The sequence below is a fragment of the Haliotis asinina genome, chromosome 8 (genome assembly GCF_037392515.1).
Source record: "Haliotis asinina isolate JCU_RB_2024 chromosome 8, JCU_Hal_asi_v2, whole genome shotgun sequence".
Taxonomy (NCBI): Eukaryota; Metazoa; Mollusca; class Gastropoda; order Lepetellida; family Haliotidae; genus Haliotis; species Haliotis asinina.
In genome coordinates this window covers 5287018-5310004 of record NC_090287.1, presented here as the reverse complement: position 1 = coordinate 5310004, position 22987 = coordinate 5287018, and the positions used below count along the sequence as shown (strand labels likewise).

The 22987-nt window shown below is 40.4% G+C and overlaps 1 protein-coding gene across 1 annotated transcript in view; it reads left to right on the top strand.

Moving 5' to 3' along the window:
• Positions 1 to 22726, top strand: part of LOC137295085 (transient receptor potential cation channel subfamily M member 4-like) — a 39357-nt gene extending 16631 nt beyond the window's left edge. Inside the window, exons 13-29 of the mRNA XM_067826368.1 lie at positions 4274 to 4333; positions 4527 to 4677; positions 4854 to 4960; positions 6839 to 6939; positions 7274 to 7499; positions 7761 to 7837; positions 10508 to 10598; positions 10731 to 10859; positions 11658 to 11912; positions 12640 to 12826; positions 13033 to 13183; positions 13421 to 13647; positions 15414 to 15527; positions 16084 to 16248; positions 16673 to 16754; positions 19603 to 19686; positions 19872 to 22726. Coding sequence (XP_067682469.1) covers positions 4274 to 4333; positions 4527 to 4677; positions 4854 to 4960; positions 6839 to 6939; positions 7274 to 7499; positions 7761 to 7837; positions 10508 to 10598; positions 10731 to 10859; positions 11658 to 11912; positions 12640 to 12826; positions 13033 to 13183; positions 13421 to 13647; positions 15414 to 15527; positions 16084 to 16248; positions 16673 to 16754; positions 19603 to 19686; positions 19872 to 20181 — 2517 coding nt within the window. The 3' untranslated portion in view covers positions 20182 to 22726. The remainder of the gene's footprint in view (positions 1 to 4273; positions 4334 to 4526; positions 4678 to 4853; positions 4961 to 6838; positions 6940 to 7273; positions 7500 to 7760; positions 7838 to 10507; positions 10599 to 10730; positions 10860 to 11657; positions 11913 to 12639; positions 12827 to 13032; positions 13184 to 13420; positions 13648 to 15413; positions 15528 to 16083; positions 16249 to 16672; positions 16755 to 19602; positions 19687 to 19871) is intronic.
• Positions 22727 to 22987: the final 261 nt, after the last annotated feature.

The following is a 22987-nucleotide window of genomic DNA, read 5'->3' as shown; positions in this document are numbered from 1 at the left end:
AAAGGGCTTTCACTATGCACTAAGCATACTAAATAAGGGAGACAACTCTCGAAGGCTTGGGCGGCAGCTCATTATGTCAAGAGTTATCTCCCTTGTCTGAGCAGACGGCTTCCTGTGTTGACATGGCAGAATTTACAGCAAGAGAGAAAAGAAAGCTCATTCTAGATGATTTTGAAAGGGGTGAGGCTGATGCTTAAGTGTTAGCTTGTAGACATGGTATTCCTCTGTCTACAGTATACAGAACTTTGAAGAATATTCAAACAGGAACCGGGATAGAGCACAAACAGGGGCAGGTCGGCCTAGGAAATTCAGTGTTGTGGATTGCCGAAGACTTGGGCAGATTGTGAGTAGGGGAAAAGTGTTGAGAACATCAGAAATGAAATGATTAGCAGAGGAAGTCCTCAGGTATGCAATGAAACAGTTAGGCAGGAATTACAGAGACTTAATTGGGTGAAAAAACGTGGAATACCCTCACCGTTGATGAAAGATGCACAAAAGGAAAAATGTTTAAACTGGTGTCAGGCTCATGAAAATCAAGATTGGATAATGTTTTCTTTTCGGATGAAAGTTCTGTTTGGCTTTTCCCTAATTGTGTGAAAATTTGGACCAAAGATATTGTCAAACCTATCTACCAGCGACCAAAACATAGCCCAAAGTTTCACATGTGGGGTGGCATATCGGCTCGCGGAGTGACGCCATTGTGTGTTTTCACGGGAAACTTGACAAAAGAAAGATACGCTGACATTCTAAATGGTCACCTTCTTCCGACAGCACAAACATTGTATGAAGATGATTGGATTTTCCAGCATGATAATGACCCAAAACACACTGCGCGCTACACAAAACAGTGGTTGTCGGGCGAAAATGTTCAAGTTTTAGACTGGCCCAGTTACAGCCCAGACCTAAACCCAATTGAGAATGTGTGGGGAGTCATGAAGGACAGAATAAACCAAAAGGGACTGAGAAATATTGAAGATATGAAGGCCGAGGTGGTCCAATATTGGGATACCCTGTCACACGATTACTTACAAACTTTGATGGGTAGTGTGCCTAGGCGTATTCAGGCATGCATTGCTGAGCGAGGAGGTCTAACAAAGTACTAGAACAAGACTGAGACTGTAAAAGGATGATGTTTTAACATGTTTATGTAAGTAAAACGCCAGAAGTTAATAAACGTAATGAGTTACATGACGCAACATGATTCTCAATAATTTCTGGGAATACTATATAGTGGAGGGTGTGTTCTGTCAACTGTACAGCTAGTTAGGTGTACTGTATAGTGGAGGGTGTGTTCTGTCAGCTGTACAACTAGTTAGGTGTACTGTATAGTGGAGGGTGTGTTCTGTCAGCTGTACAGCTAGTTAGGTGTACTGTATAGTGGAGGGTGTGTTCTGTCAGCTGTAGAACTAGTTAGGTGTACTGTATAGTGGAGGGGTGGTCTGTGTTCTGTCAGCTGTACAACTAGGTAGGTGTATTGTATAGTGGAGGGTGTGTTCTGTCAGCTGTACAACTAAGTAGGTGTTCTGTATAGTGGAGGGGTGTTCTGTCAGCTGTACAACTAGTTAGGTGTACTGTATAGTGGAGGGGTTTTCTGTCAGCTGTACAACTAAGTAGGTGTACTGTATTGTGGAGGGGGTGTTCTGTCAGCTGTACAACTGGGTAGGTGTACTGTATAGTGGAGGGGTGGTCTGTCATCTGTACAACTAGGAAGGTGTACTGTATAGTGGAGGGATGGTCTGTGTTCTGTCAGCTGTACAACTAGTTAGGTGTACTGTATAGTGGAGGGTGTGTTCTGTCAGCTGTACAACTAGGTAGGTGTACTGTATAGTGGAGGGTGTGTTCTGTCAGCTGTACAACTAGTTAGGTGTACTGTACAGTGTTCCCAGAAATTATTGAGAAAATCTTTGTTTTTTTTATAATGATGCTAAGATTGGAAAAAGGGCTTTCACTATGCACTAAGCATACTAAATAAGGGAGACAACTCTCGAAGGCTTGGGCGGCAGCTCATTATGTCAAGAGTTATCTCCCTTGTCTGAGCAGACGGCTTCCTGTGTTGACATGGCAGAATTTACAGCAAGAGAGAAAAGAAAGCTCATTCTAGATGATTTTGAAAGGGGTGAGGCTGATGCTTAAGTGTTAGCTTGTAGACATGGTATTCCTCTGTCTACAGTATACAGAACTTTGAAGAATATTCAAACAGGAACCGGGATAGAGCACAAACAGGGGCAGGTCGGCCTAGGAAATTCAGTGTTGTGGATTGCCGAAGACTTGGGCAGATTGTGAGTAGGGGAAAAGTGTTGAGAACATCAGAAATGAAATGATTAGCAGAGGAAGTCCTCAGGTATGCAATGAAACAGTTAGGCAGGAATTACAGAGACTTAATTGGGTGAAAAAACGTGGAATACCCTCACCGTTGATGAAAGATGCACAAAAGGAAAAATGTTTAAACTGGTGTCAGGCTCATGAAAATCAAGATTGGATAATGTTTTCTTTTCGGATGAAAGTTCTGTTTGGCTTTTCCCTAATTGTGTGAAAATTTGGACCAAAGATATTGTCAAACCTATCTACCAGCGACCAAAACATAGCCCAAAGTTTCACATGTGGGGTGGCATATCGGCTCGCGGAGTGACGCCATTGTGTGTTTTCACGGGAAACTTGACAAAAGAAAGATACGCTGACATTCTAAATGGTCACCTTCTTCCGACAGCACAAACATTGTATGAAGATGATTGGATTTTCCAGCATGATAATGACCCAAAACACACTGCGCGCTACACAAAACAGTGGTTGTCGGGCGAAAATGTTCAAGTTTTAGACTGGCCCAGTTACAGCCCAGACCTAAACCCAATTGAGAATGTGTGGGGAGTCATGAAGGACAGAATAAACCAAAAGGGACTGAGAAATATTGAAGATATGAAGGCCGAGGTGGTCCAATATTGGGATACCCTGTCACACGATTACTTACAAACTTTGATGGGTAGTGTGCCTAGGCGTATTCAGGCATGCATTGCTGAGCGAGGAGGTCTAACAAAGTACTAGAACAAGACTGAGACTGTAAAAGGATGATGTTTTAACATGTTTATGTAAGTAAAACGCCAGAAGTTAATAAACGTAATGAGTTACATGACGCAACATGATTCTCAATAATTTCTGGGAATACTATATAGTGGAGGGTGTGTTCTGTCAGCTGTACAGCTAGTTAGGTGTACTGTATAGTGGAGGGTGTGTTCTGTCAGCTGTACAACTAGTTAGGTGTACTGTATAGTGGAGGGTGTGTTCTGTCAGCTGTACAACTAGTTAGGTGTACTGTATAGTGGAGGGTGTGTTCTGTCAACTGTACAGCTAGTTAGGTGTACTGTATAGTGGAGGGTGTGTTCTGTCAGCTGTACAACTAGTTAGGTGTACTGTATAGTGGAGGGTGTGTTCTGTCAGCTGTACAGCTAGTTAGGTGTACTGTATAGTGGAGGGTGTGTTCTGTCAGCTGTAGAACTAGTTAGGTGTACTGTATAGTGGAGGGGTGGTCTGTGTTCTGTCAGCTGTACAACTAGGTAGGTGTATTGTATAGTGGAGGGTGTGTTCTGTCAGCTGTACAACTAAGTAGGTGTTCTGTATAGTGGAGGGGTGTTCTGTCAGCTGTACAACTAGTTAGGTGTACTGTATAGTGGAGGGGTGTTCTGTCAGCTGTACAACTAAGTAGGTGTACTGTATTGTGGAGGGTGTGTTCTGTCAGCTGTACAACTGGGTAGGTGTACTGTATAGTGGAGGGGTGGTCTGTCATCTGTACAACTAGTTAGGTGTACTGTATAGTGGAGGGATGGTCTGTGTTCTGTCAGCTGTACAACTAGGTAGGTGTACTGTATAGTGGAGGGTGTGTTCTGTCAGCTGTACAACTAGTTAGGTGTACTGTATAGTGGAGGGGTGGTCTGTGTTCTGTCAGCTGTACAACTAGGTAGGTGTACTGTATAGTGGAGGGTGTGTTCTGTCAGCTGTACAACTAAGTAGGTGTACTGTATAGTGGAGGGGTGGTCTGTGTTCTGTCAGCTGTACAACTAAGTAGGTGTTCTGTATAGTGGAGGGTGTGTTCTGTCAGCTGTACAACTGGGTAGGTGTACTGTATAGTGGAGGGGTGTTCTGTCAGCTGTACAACTAGGTAGTTGTACTGTATAGTGGAGGGGTGGTCTGTCAGCTGTAGAACTAGGAATGTGTACTGTGTTATAGTTTGGCAATCTGTGTCTGAAATCTGTATTTCATCAAATGCTTGGTTTCATTTCAGGAACAGTGTCTAGGATCATGTCTTCCACTTCTCAAATCAGCCAATGCAAGAAATGTCGAGGTTAGAATTTGACTAGTTATAAAGTTGCCATGTCTTTAAGATGTCCTCCAGATTAGCTAAAGACAGTGAAATTAAATAACACAATTCACCGACAAGATTTCAAGTCATCATGTTGTCATTTGATGTGCCTTGGCTTTGACCAAACACAGGATTGGGGACATACAGCTCCTTGCAATGAATGATCCTGTTTCAGAGTCTGGGAGTGGAGGCAGACATGTTCTGCCCGTCAGATGTGCGGCTAGTGCTGCGGGATCTCCTGGGTGGCTCCTACCCTCTAAAGTGTAAAGGCAAGACCTGTCCTTGTGTTCTCCAGGAGGAGGACATTTTCAGCATGAAGTACTTTGGTAGGTTGCTCATCTTGCATGGTGCAACATGCTCTTCCACACTGACAGTTACTCACAGTGTGGTGTCACACCCAACACACCCTACAACACAGTGACATACTCTGTTACATACAGCGTTGTACATGTTTTCATTCCCGGAGTTGTACGTACATATCCTCTAATATTTCTTCATACAGAACCCGACATGTATCGGACATGCCTCCCACCAATCCAGGAGTTGTTCCTGTGGGCTCTGCTAACCAACCATCAGAAATTGGCCAAAGTCTTCTGGAAACACAGTCAGGTTGGGACAGTCTGCATGATAAATCTTGTTTTAATGATGATTTGATATGTTTTCACTCATGTCTAGAGTGAGTGAGTTAGAGAAGATTTTTCTCTTTTTGAAAAGAGATACTCCTTAGGGTACTAATAAGCATTAAAATTTTAACTACCTTAGACAGTTTTAACTATATTTTTTAATAAAAAAAATTCCAAAACAAAAAAGTAGTTTTTGTCTAGTGGCGTTCGATTACTTTGTGGATCAGGTTTGCAGCTGTGTGGTGTGTCTAGAAATGGCTACTCATACAGGGCGGTATGGTGTCGCTGTCTCCCCTTGAATGGGTGTGGCAGTTTCTGTTATGGTGCAATCAGTTCAACATTCAGGTGATGCCTTTCTATCTCCCTTGGGTGGACAACGTTCATGCAGATGCACTCTTGCAATGTATCATAACCCCCCCAACAAGTGGATGCTCAGTTAGAAGATATTTGAGATTATCTACCAGTTGTCCGGATTGTTCCAGGTGGATCTGTTTGCCTCTGGACAAATCAAATACCTCTGTTTTGCTCCCAGATAGCGGATCCAAGAGCCATTGCTTCTGACACCTTCCAGCTTGATTGGACGAACAGAGTACTGTGGGCATTCCCACCCATACCACTGATTCCCAAAGTTCTCCTGTAGCTAACCACCTACCCAGCGCCACAGCCTGCACTGCTTGCACCCCTTTGGTCAGCTGAACTCTGGTTTCCAGTAATCCTCAGGTTTCTGGCTCAGGCTGGACTTTCGGGGAACAAACAGACCATTTCTAGGTGGCTTGTCTCTGCCACTTGTATGGGTTATGTACATAAAGGCTTAACGCCCCCAGAAGGTTTGAAAGCTCACTCGGTTAGGACAGTGGCTACATCTAAAGCATATGCTGTGGCTCCGCCCACCGAGGAGATCTGGTTGGCGGCTATTTGGAGCTGTCAGAGCATGTTTATTAGACACTACCAAACAGAATGCCACTCCTGACACTATGTCTATGGGAGTCTGTCTATACTTCTAAGTATCCCTAGGAGGATCTCATTTGAAACAAGAATCGAACAAGCCTGTAAAAGTTTCTGATTCTTTGAAGAGAGTCCTCCTTGGGGTTGGGGTTTGTTCTGCATGAAAAGTGAGGTACTAGGTTCAGGCATGGAGTTACCTGATCTTGGCTGTTGGGGCCCCAGGGGCCGTGTAGGGGTGGCTCAACAAGTCACAAGCTGTTGTTTTGTTTTGTAAATATTTTATTGAAATATATTGTTACATCTGTTGAAGGAATATGGAATGAATATTTTAATGCTTTTGAGTACCCCAAGGAGGACTCTCTTTAAAGAATCAGAAACCTCTACCGGTTTGTTCGAGTTGAACACCAGTTTGAGTATGGTAGTTGTCAGTATTGATTCAGAAACAGTATTGTGCCATGTTATCATGGCATCCTAGTGTCAGTAGACATAGAGCTACAACATGACACTTCAGTAGTAATGTTTCATTGTGTTACTGTGTCAGGACAAACTGACTGTCATGTCTATCATTGTGTTATTGTGTCAGAACAAACTGACTGTCATGTCTATCATTGTGTTGTTGTGTCTGGAGAAGCTGTCTCTCATATCTAACATTGTGTTACTGTGTCAGGACAAACTGACTGTCATGTCTATCATTGTGTTATTGTGTCAGAACAAACTGACTGTCATGTCTATCATTGTGTTGTTGTGTCTGGAGAAGCTGTCTCTCATATCTATCATTGTGTTATTGTGTCAGAACAAACTGACTGTCATGTCTATCATTGTGTTATTGTGTCAGAACAAACTGACTGTCATGTCTATCATTGTGTTGTTGTGTCTGGAGAAGCTGTCTCTCATATCTAACATTGTGTTACTGTGTCAGGACAAGCTGGCATCGGCAGTGGTGGCTGAGGTGCTACTGACCAGACTTGCCGACCGAGAGAATAACACAGACAGGGCATTCAAACTCAGGGAGAATGCAAAGTAAGCACACTGTAACATTGCTGGTACGACATGGCTTCTCTTTAGATAAAAGCCAATTATTCACCACAGTGAAGCAGTTGGTTAGGACCAAATGTCACATCAACAAAGATACAAGGTTATGTCTGAAACACAAAGGGTAGAAATTCCAAAGTCCATTATTCCACTATATGGTTAGATTGGTTCTGACCAAAAGTCATATCAATAGGCATATGGGTTTATATTTAATAGACATAGGTTTGTGAAATAACTGCTGGCATTTTACAATGTTCCTTGAGCCATGAGCACATATATCTGAACCCTTTCAGTTTTGTAAAATCATTTGACAATTATGCAGGGAGTTTGGCAGCTTGGCAGAGGAGGTTCTGTGGGTTTGCTATGAACTGGATGAAGATTTGACCCACAAGCTGTTGATCCAGAAATCTTCATGGTGGGGAGACAAGTCTGTCATTGAACTTGTTTACAGCTTCCGTAGTCGTAGCTTCGTCAGCAAACCTGCATGCAAGTCCCTGCTGGACAAAGTGTGGAAGGGACGCCTGGAGTCTGACCGATTCTTGCTGGTGGTAAGTGATACAATCTTTCACTTCCTTCAGTACACTATGGTGGTACATGATACAATCTTTCACTTCCTTTTGTACCAAGTATTGGTACATGATACATACTTTCACTTCCTTCAGCACCCCATGGTGGTACATGATACAGTCTTTCACTTCCTTTGGTCCAAGTATTGGTACATAATACATACTTTCAATTGCCTTGGTACTCCATGATACATATTTTCACATGCCTAGATACCGTGTGATACATACTTTCACTTCCTACAGGTTCCGGTGATTCTGAGCATGGTACCAGCTATTTTTCTAGTACCTTTTCTACGTGTCAACTCACTGGAACCAAGAGGGTATGTTTGAAGCCAAGAGAAGATGAGTCAGATTTGTTTGTGTTTTATTGAACATGGAGTTCCAGCTGATAGTCCAGCTTATCGAATTTCATGTCTAAAATATCATGACCAATCCAAGTCTTTAGGAGATATGATGACATGCAGGGATTATGTGAGCAAGCCTGACCGTCCAATCCTGTTTGAGGCCCCTTAGTGCATGGATAACTGAAGATGGCTGACACTGATGCAATGGAAGGGAAACCCAGATACAATGTCAGATAATAAGATGCAGATCAAGGCTTTGGATCAGTTGCCATGATTAAGTGAAACATGATTATAGTATTCCCAGAAATTATTGAGAATCATGTTGCGTCATCCATGTTTGGAAAATCCAATCATCTTCATACAATGTTTGTGCTGTCGGAAGAAGGTGACCATTTAGAATGTCAACGTATCTTTCTTTTGTCAAGTTTCCCATGAAAACACACAATGGCGTCACTCCATGAGCCGATATGCCACCCCACATGTGAAACTTCGGGCTATGTTTTGGTCGCTGGTAGATAGGTTTGACAGTATCTTTGGTCCAAATTTTCACACAATTAGGGAAAAGCCAAACAGAACTTTCATCCGAAAAGAAAACATTATCCCAATCTTGATTTTCATGAGCCTGACACCAGTTTAAACGTTTTTCCTTTTGTGCATCTTTCATCAACGGCGAGGGAATTCCACGTTTTTTCACCCAATTAAGTCTCTGTAATTCCTGCCTAACTGTTTCATGCATACCTGAGGACCTCCTCTGCTAATCATTTCATTTCTGATGTTCTCAACACTTTTCAATTTGCCCCTACTCACAATCTGCCCAAGTCTTCGGCGATCCACAACACTGAATTTCCTAGGCCGACCTGCCCCTGCTTTGTGCTCTATCCCGGTTCCTGTTTGAATATTCTTCAAAGTTCTGTATACTGTAGACAGAGGAATACCATGTCTACAAGCTAACACTTAAGCATCAGCCTCACCCCTTTCAAAATCATCTAGAATGAGCTTTCTTTTCTCTCTTGCTGTAAATTCTGCCATGCCAACACAGGAAGCCGTCTGCTCAGACAAGGGAGATAACTCTTGACATAATGAGCTGCCTTCTAAGTCTTCAAGAGTTGTCTCCTTTATTTAGTATGCTTAGGGCATAGTGAAAGCCCTTTTTCCAATCTTAGCAACATTATAAAAAAAACAAAGATTTTCTCAATAATTTCTGGGAACACTGTATTCAATCGTACAAAGATTGGGGGCTAAATGGGATCTTCTCGTTTTGCCACCACCCTGTTGGTGAAGCAACTCAATTAGCCTTAATTAGCTTAAATTACACGACTGCTATCTTTGATTCACGCTGCAGCATGTGTGTAAACATGTGGAGACAGTCACAATTCAAATGGAGACTTTTCTGAGAAAGGTAGGTGCATAATGACTTAAAGTGCAAATATTGAGTTAAGGCCCATTCAGGATTCAAACCCGCACCTTCAGAGTCAGACAGCTAGTCACCAGCACACAAAATCAGCCGCCTAACCTGCTCTGCCATCGCGACTTGGACATGGAAGTCGGACAACTGGTAGTCTAGACTGCATACTTTGTGTACCTTCTGACAAGAGTAAATTTTCACAGCTCCCATAGCCGAAAGATGTGATTACACAATGCCGTTTAGGAAGTGCTAGAATTTGTACTTTGCTAAGAAAGTGTAATCCCAAATATGACATGTGTTATATTTGACTACTTTCTAAATGGCACTGACTTCAAGTTTCATCTGGAGAAGTGGTGTGGTGACCTTCACTCAGTGGTCATGGAGACCTGCATGTTAAGCTTGTCAACACGATATCTCAAGAACTGATCACTGTATTTTCTTATTCATCACCAAGCTTCATCTTGGGAAGGCACATTTATCTTCATCTTAAACTACGACATTCATTTTCATTACTTTTTAAGTTTAATTTGATAATTTGCAGTGGGGGATTTTGTTACCTTAGTGACAATGCTGGTTTTCTTAAATAAGATATAGAAAACACCGTTAACATTATCATGGATGATTGCCGCAGTTAGTGACATGACCTCTGTGCTTGTATTAACACATATTTTGCAAGTGTGTACGTGTCAATTATAATCGTGAATTGAATGATATACAGACACAAAATTAATTCTAGATGCAAAACATCATGTTTGGATATAAAGAAAAACAAATTGATGTATTAAACTTGATTATTATTGCAACAAAAGACTAGGTAAATGCAAAGATATGTTATATAATTCGCATCCACAGTTTGCTGTAGTAACCTACTCATCTTGAATGAAATTGTCAAATGTGCTGACTTTTTGCACTGTTACCATGGTATCGTCTTCACCTTTTGGTCATGTTGCCATAACCACTTCACATAATTTACAACAAATGTATAATTATAGCGTACAGATTATGTACCATACGAGACCATGCTTTGTATTTTTACATGTTCCACACATGCAACAATTATCGACCCATCATAAAGAAATAACGTGATAAGAAAATTGGTGCAATTAAAGGCTTTGGATCAATTTATCTTTTAACAAATAGCTTAAAATCAGTCTGTGTTTTCTCCTGATTGGCCATTAGTAATGACAGCTGGAACTGAAGCTTGTTTCCATGGTAACAGGTTCGGCTGATTTTTGTTGCAGTATTTCAGTTCCTGACAGCAGACAAGGCAAGTGTTGTCAGGGCCTACGTGACTTCTACTCCGCCCCAGTGGTCAAGTACCAGATGAATGTGGTAGGTATAAGAACTTGCATGGAAAATGTTTAAAATGTGAGTAGTGTTCCATGTATTTGCAGTATCCAGTGCTTTTATACATCTTGTGTGATTTTGTGTTTTTCATTGCCTTCATCTACTCACTCACTCTAGGTGGCATTCCTAGTGCTCCTACTTGTGTTCAGCTATGTGCTGCTGGTGGACTTGCACCAAGAGTTCAGTGTGTGTCAAGCTATCCTTTGTGGCATGGTGTTCCTCTATGCTGTGGAGGAAGTCAGACAGGTATGTATTCACAGCCATTCTCATGTCTACTGTACAAAATTCACTCTCACATCAAGTGACCCATGAAGATCTGGGATAGAACTGATCTCCAGTAACCCATGCTTGTCATGAAAGACGAGCAATGGGATCAGGTGGTTAGACTCGCTGACTTGGTTGTCACATGTCCTTAGTTCTCAGTTGCGCAGATCAATGCTGATACTGTGGGTCAGTGGATTGACTGCACCAGATGAATGTGGTTGGTATGAATATTTACAGCTTGCCGCCATGTAGCTGGAATATTGCTAGAACATTGCCGAGTGTGGCGTAAAACTGAACTCAGTCGCTCTTACATCAAGTATGAGTAGTGTAAGCAGTGACTTGAAGAAAAAAAGGCAACTTAAGGAGTTTAATTCCCAGTCTCTTTCAGTGAATATAGTATGGCTCTCTGGAAAGCTTCTTGTACTGTTATGTACTTTCAGCAGTCGACTCTCTGAAAAGCTTGTTGGACTGTTACCCACTAGCACAGACAATGATGTGTAATCAGATTTTTTGTAATTTCATGTGACCAAGGCCAAAAGTGTATAAATACGACATCTTATTTAAGAACATAAATCCTAAGCTACTGAGTTAAGTTTCCATCACCAGTGGTGTTAAGGCACCTAGAACTATGATTAACTGAATGATAAAAAGACAGTCTTATACAAAGACACATGTACCTGAAATTATATTTCTTAGGTTACACTAGAATCATTCACCCAGTGTTACACTTTTCACCAATGAGCTACATCCGTCTAGATTTTGATGCATGTCCCATTTCAGTGTCTGACTGGCAGGGAACAGAGCCTGCGTGGTCGGTGGAATTTGTACTGGAAGGAGGGATGGAACCGATTGGATGTCTTCACCATCATCATCTTCATCCTGGGGATGGTACTTGTGGTCATCCCACACCCCGACGTGCACCGAGTCGGACGTGTTGTGCTCAGCATAGACTTTGTCCTGTTCTGTATGCGTCTGCTTCAGGCCTTTGCTGTTGGTTCTGACATCGGACCCATGTTCACAATGATACTCAAAATGGTAGGGAAACATAAACTAGGAACAGGAAAACATAACAACCTTAGATCTTACTCTGATGACCTAGATATGTTTACATATACAGAGGGCCTTATAAAGACACTGCCATAGACCTGGGCCTAGAATTTGGAAGCTCTCTTGGCGCTAAGACAGTCATACATTAATGTTAATATATGGCACTTATGACTAACTCAGCGCTAAGAGAGCTTTGAAAACCTAGGCCCTGGGCTTATAACAGATATTAGACCTCCTTTAGATACTGGATCTGTAATAGACATAATACCTGCTAACAGACACTAGTAGACAGGGCCACTTATAGGAATATAGACCTTGTGCCCATTCCTCAAAATGATCATAGTGGTACAACAGTCATAAGTCTATGATAAAATATGGGAATTATGATTTAGCACTACAGTCGCTTTGTGGAATGGGGTCTAGGTCTTCTATACATTCTGGTATTGCACGAGAAAGTTGATTTTCATAATTTAGACACCATGAAGTGCTCAAATGCAGCTGAGAAAACTAGAAAAAATGGAAGATAGTTGAGGGCCATTAAGAGGTAAATATCACTGTTTGAAATCATTCTTGAAAGGGTGGTCATGACCAAGATATTCAACATGGATGGGTTTCATAGATCAAAAGACCACCACAAGGAACCTCAGGAGTCCAGTATACCTATTGATTTCATGTACTGAAACAGTAATACATTTTTAAATCAATCTGCCGTCAGATCAGGGACACAGTGACCTTTGTGATCATCCTGATGGTCTTCATCCTGTCCTATGCTGTGGCATCAGAGGCCATCTTGTACCCTCAGTCCCGGCCAGATGTCAGAATGCTGTACTATGTCCCACGGAAGGCTTACTGGCAGATCTATGGGGATTTCTTCCTGGATGAAATAGAGGGATCTGACTTAGGTAACATGTCATGACTTCCTTGAACAAAGTAGTGGCATGGTCCTTGTTCTTGAAAATTTGATTATTTGCCTTTCAAACATCTCCAAATTATGATGTGACCTCATCCCGTTCGTTTGATGAAGTGCTTGTGCCTTGTGTTTGTCCTTGTCATTCACCAATGTCCCTATTTTATTCAAGAACATATTTGGCTACATATTTATCTTCAGAATCGTGTACCAATGATGAGAACCTATATGGTAACCGTACCATGGACAGATGCCCCAGCAAGGAGGGGCAGTATGTTGTGCCAGTACTCCTGGGGATCTACTCCATCATCACACACGTCCTGCTGCTCAACCTTCTCATCGCAAAGTTTAAGTAAGTTGAACTGAACACTTCAGAATACACCATGATGAAAACACTTGGGTTTGGTCAGCCAAGTTGTCTTAGGTATTGACATTTCCTGTCGAGTTACATTTCTTACTGTCAGAATGTTGATGCTGATATTTTTTATGCTGAGATCTTTGTATTGTCAACACAGGTCAGTGAATCACACTTGCTAGGTATGTGAAGATGTCCTGAGAGTATAGTTCATGTCTGCTTCTCTATTCCCAGTGACACATACACAAATGTCCAAGGTGAGGCAAAGATTCACTGGGCATGGTACAGGTACCAGATTATCTATGAGTATGCCCAACGACCTTGTCTTCCTCCTCCCCTGAATGCCATAGAATGTATCCTGTTCCTGGTTCGGCACATCTACAAGATGTTGAAGAGGTTCCTGTGTTGCTCATGGTGTCCTCGGTGTAAGACCGGTACAGATGGAATACTCACCATACCTGGTATGTCATATATTGATTTATCCTCTGCTTTGTTATTTGCCAAACAAATCTAAAGGAGTAAACCGGACTCTTTGACCTCAGTCCCAAGACTCAAAGTATATGGAGACATCTTCAGAACATGGCTTTCCATGGAGTCTGGCAGTGTCAATGGCATGTTGCAGAATCTACACGCAAGACCAACTTTGAGTTGAAATACTATTTGCTTAACTTTAGATATTTATGGAACATGGGATACTTTTGTGGCAGCTAGGTACTTATACAGATGACAGTTGGTTTAGAAAGCCTTACCAGTTGTTGTTACTGTTCTGTCAGTCCACAGGCACACTGTAGCACAAATGGGGTTGTGCAGCATAGAGAATATGACAAGTCTTCTAATAATAATAATATGATAATATGCGGGTGAAGCGAGCCAAGGTTGGCAATGTACTCTCCTCGCTTCGAATCAAAAAATATTTTTCATGTCAAAATAAAATATCGCCACCATCAAAGGTACACTCCCATTTCTTCATTTCTTCCCATTGTGCTCTCAGATTCCCTACCCCATGCTTGGTAATTACTCACATGAAATATGTTTTATTCAACATTTTAAGTGCCACTTGTGGTATTCAGATTATTCTTCACCTCCATTAAGCCTTCCAGCTTCCAGTTATACGGAGTGGCAGAACAAGAATAAGCAGAAATTAAAAAGAAATACCATATTGCCTAATTTTATCATGCAACTTTTGGAGTTTATTTGTCTTATCTGTCGTCAATATTGTAAGAATTTTTGTAACATTTATTCTACATGAAACACTTCTAATGTAATGGGCGAATGAAGCAGGGGAGGTAACTGTAAGTATTCCATATGGAATGATACCCTCCTGTTCCTTCACTCCGCTGAACTGGAAGCTGGAAGGAGTAATGGAGGCGAAGAACGATCTGATATACCACGAGTTGTGCTTAAAATGTTGAATAAAAAATATTTCACATGAGTAATTGTTCAGCATGGAGTTAGAAATGTGTGAGCACAACCCAGTGAAGAAATGGGCTTATACCTTTGATGGTGGCGATATTCTATTTTGACATGAAAAATATTTTTCGAACTGAAGTGAGGAAAGTACGTTGCCAACCTTTGCTCGCTTCGCTCGCATGTAAGAAGATTTGTCACTTTCTCCATGCTGCGCAACCCATTTATGTTACAGTTTACCTGTGGTCAGACATATCAATGTTTGAATTTTTTTGTTAAGTATTAAGTTAAATTGTAAAGGCTTCCTCTCCTGCTGTTTTGGTTTTTGAAGTGTGAGATGGACTGAAGTATCAGATTCCAGGGGTAGCATCAAGTGAAAAATGTTTAACTGTTAAAGTGTTATTCTGTTAAGAATGAATGTTTCCGGTACCATAACAAGGAATGTAAGTATTGCAATAACAATATGTATACAATGCATTTAGTCAGCTGTTATTTCAAGAGTAACTTTTTGTTAAATCTTACTTGTATAATCTTCTTTTTCCTAATCCATTAGAAGTGGTGATGGGGATGTTTTGTGGTCATATTGAAGATTTTCATCCAAAGTATTGAGTAAAGCAGCACCTTTGTTTAAAGGCAACTGTTCAGTTTGTCTGTCTCATCGCCCTTTTCTACATAATAGACCAAGCTTTCTTATTATCCAAGACTTTGTTTACGCAGATTCTGTATCATGCAGTACTTTACACAACATGCTATTCACAACACTTGAAGCATTTCTGGAGTCTGCCATGACACTGATTTGTTTTGTTTTTCCTGATTTCAGTACATGCTGGAAAAACTACCCCTAATAGTATTACCATCCACTGGCAGAGCCCTGCAGACAAAGGTGCCTCTCGGTATAGGATACTGTGCTACAAAATAGTCGACACTGTACAGGGTACGAACAACTTCAAAATGAAACTCTTGACTTCAAACCTTAATCAGCCAGTGGTGATTACTTTACTTGAGGATGATATTAAAAAATCTTCGTATCATCTGTCTTCATTCCTTCCACTTTCACAGTGAGTAAAGTGGTATCGTCAGTGTCTTGAGTGTATAAATGAGTGCTATCAAGGAGACAAAAAGGGATGTCATTCATTGTGATGTTAATACCTGATGACTTCTGAATTGTCTGCAAAGCGTTGTGAAGCATAATCTCTCTTGGAAGTAAGTTTGGGATAATGCAAGCCTTGGACTAATTCCACATATTTCATATTAAGCTTAAACTAGCTATCTAAGTTTTACACATCAAAATGAGGATGTGTATACTAAGATTAGTTTAGGTGAGATAGTCATTTCTGAAAGAAACAAAGGAGGCAAATATGTTCAGGATATTTGTAGTGATAGAAAAGAGATACAGTTCCCTTGACACATCAGGATGGGTGATGTATGGCTAGTCTAGTCTAGTCTAGTCTGACATCTCAATGTAGCTGGCACTGTTTTCTGATCTCTAGGTATCCCAAACATTGACCAGCCTGACTTGGCACTGACTCTATACTCCACTGAGTGCACTGTGCGGAACCTTCAGCCACACACCATCTACAGGTTCAAGGTCAGCTACGAGACGATGGCTAAATGGGAGGAGTGGACTGAGGTGGACATCAGAACGGAACCTAAAGGTCAGGTTAAGGTCAGGTTGGAATCAGCCTGGAAAATTAGAGGAGTGATACCAACATTGTATTGAGTGATTAAAAATATGAATGGGTGTGCACATATGTGCACGTTGTGTTGTTTGGTTAGTGATACATGAGTGTTTGTAGTTTTGTGATTGAAATAGATAGTGCCATATTGGCTGACTCATGTTAATGTACTGTAATTTTTCTATTGGGGGTATATGTAGTCTATGTAATAGATTGAAGAATGGTGAAACATGTTTGAGGAGGAAGGTTAAAACAGATGATTGATATCTTTTCTATAATCCCCAAACTCCCATTGGCCAAGCTTCTCCATAATCCTGCATTTTGTTGAATGAGCATCTGTGACATCTTGACATACCTTTCACAGAACCGTGAAATCTGATGCTTGTGTGTTATTTTCTCTTAGAGAGCGACTTGGCAAGTTGCCATGAGAAGGACTGTGTTGAGCAGCTGGAAGGAAGACAACTGACAGATGATATGACAACACAGTGAGTACTGTTTTCCAGTGCCCCGTTGTTCAAAACAACCTTAGCTAAGATCAACCTTAAACACTAAGGTTAGAGTTACGAACACCTTAAGAAAAAGATACGCCTGTTGCACAAAACAACCTTAGGGCAACCTTAACTTGGGTTCCAACCTTAGCCGTAACCTTAACCTGTGGATGCCGATTTTCTTTTTCAGGCGCACATTTTCACAAGGTTTGAAAAGTGAACGTTGTGTGAGAATTGCGCTAGCGTGGTCCTGGATCTGTGTACGGCTATAAAATTAAATAGAAATGTAGAATATTTAATTTCCCATCCGTTGGTATAAATATAACTGCGACAACCTCAGGGATTTGAGAAATAGATACTGCTAAATGTTGTCCAAAACTTTTGTGTGCGTTAAAAATCATTAAATTTCTCCGTTTTCATCGTGTACCAATAAAAGCACTCTGCTACAATATTTTAAATTTATCATCTTTACGAAAAGTGTAAGCGAAGAAAATACAGCCTAATGTCAGAACGACATAAGTGTATATGAAATGGATTTATTTGTTAATGCACAACGTTATACGCTCAATATTAAAAATGGCCCGCAATAAATTTCAAAAATGGATTCTCTTCTATGACGTATACAGGGAGATGATGCACGCATAAAGATAAGGGGACATAACCCCGCTATGCTTTACATCAGGTCAGTGTAACTAAGATCACATGGAGAGAACTTGCTGTGAATACGGACTGTATATTTTCGTAATGTTTTGTACACAGTGAACAAACCTATTCCAATACAAAGTTCCCCAATGTGAGCGGAGACGTTTTGGTAGTTTCACAGTTTGTAAGGAAAGATACCAATGTACTACATGAGAAATCGATTTGGATGGTAATACATAATTTAGTTCTTCGATTCCCAAATTCTCCTGTTTGTGTTGATGTATTTTGATTAATTTTACATCACTACTAACGGAGTAAAAGACACATCTTCAAATGTAATGACATTATATAATTATATAATGCAACATTTTAGTTGACGTCATGGCATGTTTTGTGCATTTTGTGACGTCGGGAAAAGACGACACTGCTTTGCTGTATATATCTCACCTAATTTCCATTGAATATGTCAAAGGTCTCGGCTACTATGCCAGAATTCAACACACTTTAGACAAAACGAAATAGTGTCCTGAACATACCAACAATTAGACGGTTTTACCACGTATCTTATTGTGAGCAACACGTGCACCTGCCTGGCATCAATTTAGCGTAAATGATTATTCATTTAGGATATAAACATTTATGATTATGTTATTTCTCTTCATAGGTATGTAATGAAAGGTAAAAAGAGAGAACTGTTAGATTGTGTACGTAAGGTTTGTCCAAATTAAGTCATGACCTGTTATATATTCTTAAGCAGTTTTCGTATAAATATTGAGTTAGATATCCTAGTTGCTATCAAAATATGTTTCAAATCGTTTTTGGCAAACTCGCACCTGGTCAAAATATGCAAAATATACATCACAATACTGAAAGTGCAATCGGAATGATATGAACATTGTGTTTACTCTAGTTCAACCGACCTTCTCCTCAAAGAAATTGCCTAATATGTGCAACAATGTTGACGTGTGACAAGATTTCTTTCAAAATGGCGGCTTTACTGACAAGGGTACATCGGATTTTGCGAGGACTCTTGCCTTGATTCAGGGATCTTTTGAACATAAATATGAGATGTAAGTAATCAGAATTATTCTGCGTATTTGTGTTTTGTTATATGTTTTAATCGTTTACATTGTAAATGACGGGAGAAGCCAGAAATGCCGATAAGTACCGTTGTCGTTCTGCTTGATTTTGCGTCTGTCATGGCGTCACGTTGCACGGAAACTTTGACAGTTGCCTATGAATCATTAAATGATTGCATTGTATATTTTTGCAACTTGCTATTTCTTGCTGCGATACTCTTCAACTTAATATTCTAGGCGTACTTAACCATTGTAAGCAATGATTACACGCTGGATGCTGGAAAATTTCCGAAAATGCCACGTAGTGTACAATCGGGTTTTTTCTTTGTTTACATTTGAAAGGCAGAGTCTTTCGAGCACCGCGTTCGTTCTCGTTCGTTTTATGTAGACAGTTGGTGTTGGTGACAAAGACCATTTGTAATTTGATTCTTTTGATGTGTGGAGAATTCAATGATGCATTTGTCGCAGCAGACTATGAAGCTTAAGTGCCTTGTCGAAACGTGATGTTGTAAACACTATCCAATATGGCGGAAAGAGCACTAAGTGTATTTTCGAAAACATCCCAACCAATCCTTGGTTCATCGGCGACGTTTCAGAATTATCATACCTGGTTTTCATGAAAACTTGATGTCAGTGATCATTAATATGCTATTTTTGACATTCCCATTTCTGTACACTCTCTGCTTCCTCAAAATAAAAGCAGCCGCCATATTCCCTTTCCAACCTTAGAGACGCTAAGGTTGGGTCGAACCAACCTTAGTTATCAACCATAACTTAAGGTTAACCTTAGTTGAGGTTGTTTCGTGCAACGGGAGGCTAACCTTAGTAAAGGTCTAAGGTTGAAATCTTAGAGATAAGGTTGACCTTAGAGATAAGGTTGTTTTGAACAACGGAGCACAGGCCTCCATCTTGAATGTTGGTGAAGACACATGACCAATACAGTTATGTGTTGTATTGGTTGAATCAGGAAAGTGGTAAAGACTGTGGAGTATGTGTCAGTGCAGGCATATGATTAAACTACTAGTTTAAACTACCAAGGGTCAAAACCATATGTGAATAACAGTTGCCAGCAGAGCCTTTTGTTTTTGACATGGTTCTGTACGTTATGCTTTGTTATGTTGTAGACTGGAAGTTATATCGAAATCAGTGAGCACAAACAAGCATCAGGTCTCACAGTCTCTCCAACAGGTCACAGGTCACATTACACAGTAAGTAGATCTTCATGGGATGGTGCAAAGGTAAAGGTCAGTCACGTGGTCATACAAGTTTGAAGTTGTTGTTTCCATCGCTTAAATACTTTATCATTATGATATGACTAATGCTTATATTAACATGAAACACAGAGTGACATCATAACTACTCTGTAAAAATACAGATGACTATTTTTATCCAGGTTGAAAGACATGATCAAGGAACTGCATGAATCTGCCAAATCTAGTATGACAGCTGAGACTGAGAACATTGCTCAGTTGGCCAGGCAGCAAGCAGAGTTGACAGTCACCATGGCTGCAGAGATTACCACATTGAAGCAGTCAGAGGCAGCCATGTTGGCAGAGATCAGGACACTACAGAAAGACTTGTCCGAGATGAAAGAGAGGTCAGCAACAAGGACAGAAGACCTGCATGCCCTGATGACTCAGCAGACCTCCATGATGCAAAAGGTGCTCCAGGCAGTGGGTACTCCAAGGCAGCCTATGACCTGAAGGCTGATCTACAACACATACAGAAGGTTTCACGAGAATTGGAGATATACTGAAGGAAACAAATAAGGGAACATCACATCATGGCAGTGTTCCTACAGCTCTGTTCAATGGAAAATATGAAAGGAATGCTTGAATTTTCCTGTGTTCCTTTATTTGTTTGTATTTGGGGGAGAATCTTCAGAAATGTGGTTATGTAAAATCTCTCAGATTAACATGATTACAGCTGAAGGTGTTATTTAGGATTTCATGAAGATCTGATGTAATGAACCAAAAACTTGATATTTGGGCTTTTGTGAAGATTTAATATAATGGATAGATCATTTAGAAGGTCACAAAAGAACATCAAAATTGTTTTCAGAATAGTTGTTCAATATGCTTGATTCTGTGTACCTCGAAAAATGCAGACTCTGTGAAGAAACACTAGTGGGGATGTGCTCTGTACCTAGAATATGGTAGTGAGTTAGTATGCTTCTACGCTGCTTTTAGCAGTTATCTGGCAATATCACAGTGGGGACACCAGAGATGGGCACATATTGTACCCATATGTTGAATCAAACCGGGTTCTTCAGCATACCATGCAATCGCTTTAACCTCAAGGGTACCCCCAACGCAGGTAAAATATGTTAGAAGTGGTTGATCATTCATATGTGTTTTTTGTACTGATTTTGCGCTTTGATGCTGTAAATTTTAACCACATTATGAATATATTGTGTTTGTCATGTGATAGTGTCGAAGGGATGGGTCACCCTGTACTGAAAAAACTGGGGTTCACTGTACAGTGGCCCTTGAAGGCATTTGCAACCAGTGAATGAGGGTTCAAATCCTTAATCCCAATTAAAGCTTCTTTTTTTTTTTCTGAACAGCTGAAAGTCACAGTTTTAATCAAAATGCAACATACAAATGCTTTAACCTTGTCTGTTATGATGTATATACCATGAATCTCATCCTGCCATTGCTTTTGATTACAGAATGGCACCGCAAATTTCTGACTCAATCATGAAAATGTTTCCTTTTTCTGCTACAACAGATGTGACCAATGTGTTACACATATTACACCAACTCAGGCATATCATAGAGCCTGGCTCCGATACACTTCAGGAAATGTACCAGTATTCCACGTTACATACCAACCTTCACATTGCCATTTGTAGTGTTTCAGGCAAGATGCTTTTCTTGTCTGTTCTGGATGGACACTCTAACTACAGCAATAACCAGTGTTGCCAACTCCCACCTGCTAGACCTTCCAGGATGATCTGTTTGCCGACCAGACAGTCAGTTTTAAAAAGTTGCATGCCCAATGGTCTTGGACAAATCTGACTTTGAGTGTAATGACTAATGCCTTGATTGAAACAGAAGGGAAAACATTACGCAGTTTTCCTGCTCTTAATTACCTTCTTACTATCTTTCTTAATCCAGAAAATTCTGGACTTGCAACTTTCCAAACATTCTGGAAACTCTAAAAAGTTGTCTGGCTGCAGCTTTCGGGATATTACAACACTACAACTAGTGGTATATGAAAAAAGATATTTTTATATGTACATGTACTTTAAATTCATTCCGATTGTACTTACAGTCACTCTTGACAGTGTAATTGGAAATATGTTACACAGGCAGATCCAGAGCAGGGTGCGCACACACACGCACGCACACACACACTTCCTGAAAGTTTGTCAAATGACCATTGAAACGTGGATGAAAATGAAGTGTGCAGACCCCCTTTCTCAAGAATGTATATCGGGACTACCTCCTTCCAAGGTGGAGATTGAATAAGGGAATGAGCAATTGTGGCCTACCAGTCTATATTGAATATTATCAACATATTGTCAGGGAACTATTTGCTGTTGACTCTCAGTGTCAAGACAAATTTATGGCTCAATGAATCTGAACAGTATCCCAGTAGTTGAAATATGCCTTATGTTTGTTGGGTTCAGTGTTTGTTGATATTTCGTCATTATATTGTATGAATATGTTCATCTGAATTTTTTCCCAGATGTTTTCAAGACAACAGTACATTTACTGCATAATATTTACCTTTTTCAATAAAATCAATTACAACTACCTGATAATGATATTGACTCAATAATATACTGATATGTAAAGTAACCAATATGAAGGGAGGCACTTTTTATGAAGACAAACAGTGGCAGTGTATTGACTGACCAACTGTTTCACATATTTTGTTTGATAGGAGCACTTCTGATGAATGCAACATTTCCTGAAGCTGATATTTCATGTATTTGTTCTCGACATTGTTGACACCATTCAGAAGTTACAATCGGATTTTCTATAAGGAATGCATTCTCACAGAAACTGATATTTTAGACACTTACAGTATTTTGGGGTATAACTTTTACAGGTTTTTGATGCAGATTGTTGGCTTAGCTTTAGTTTACATGTTAGTATTGGTACAAATACACTTAGCTCAACATAATGTGGCATGTCATTCTTTTTTTTACCATGTTTGTCTTACGAACATTTACACTAATTTGTATACATGTACTTTTTTAAAGAATAAAATGGCTGGCATGTGCCAACATAGAGATTATTCAGTGATCCTGTGCTCTTTTCATCTGGACTGTATTGAGGACAATTATCTTGGTAAACACCAAGTAAGAACTTGATCTTCAGTAACCCATGCTTGTCATATAGGGCAAGTAATGGGATCAGGTGGTCAGTTTTGCTGACTTGGTTGACACATCATCAGTTCCCATTTGTGCAGATCGATGCTTATACTGTTGTCCACTGGATTGTCTGGTCCAGACTTGATTATTTACAGACCGCTGCTATATACCTGGAATATAGCTGA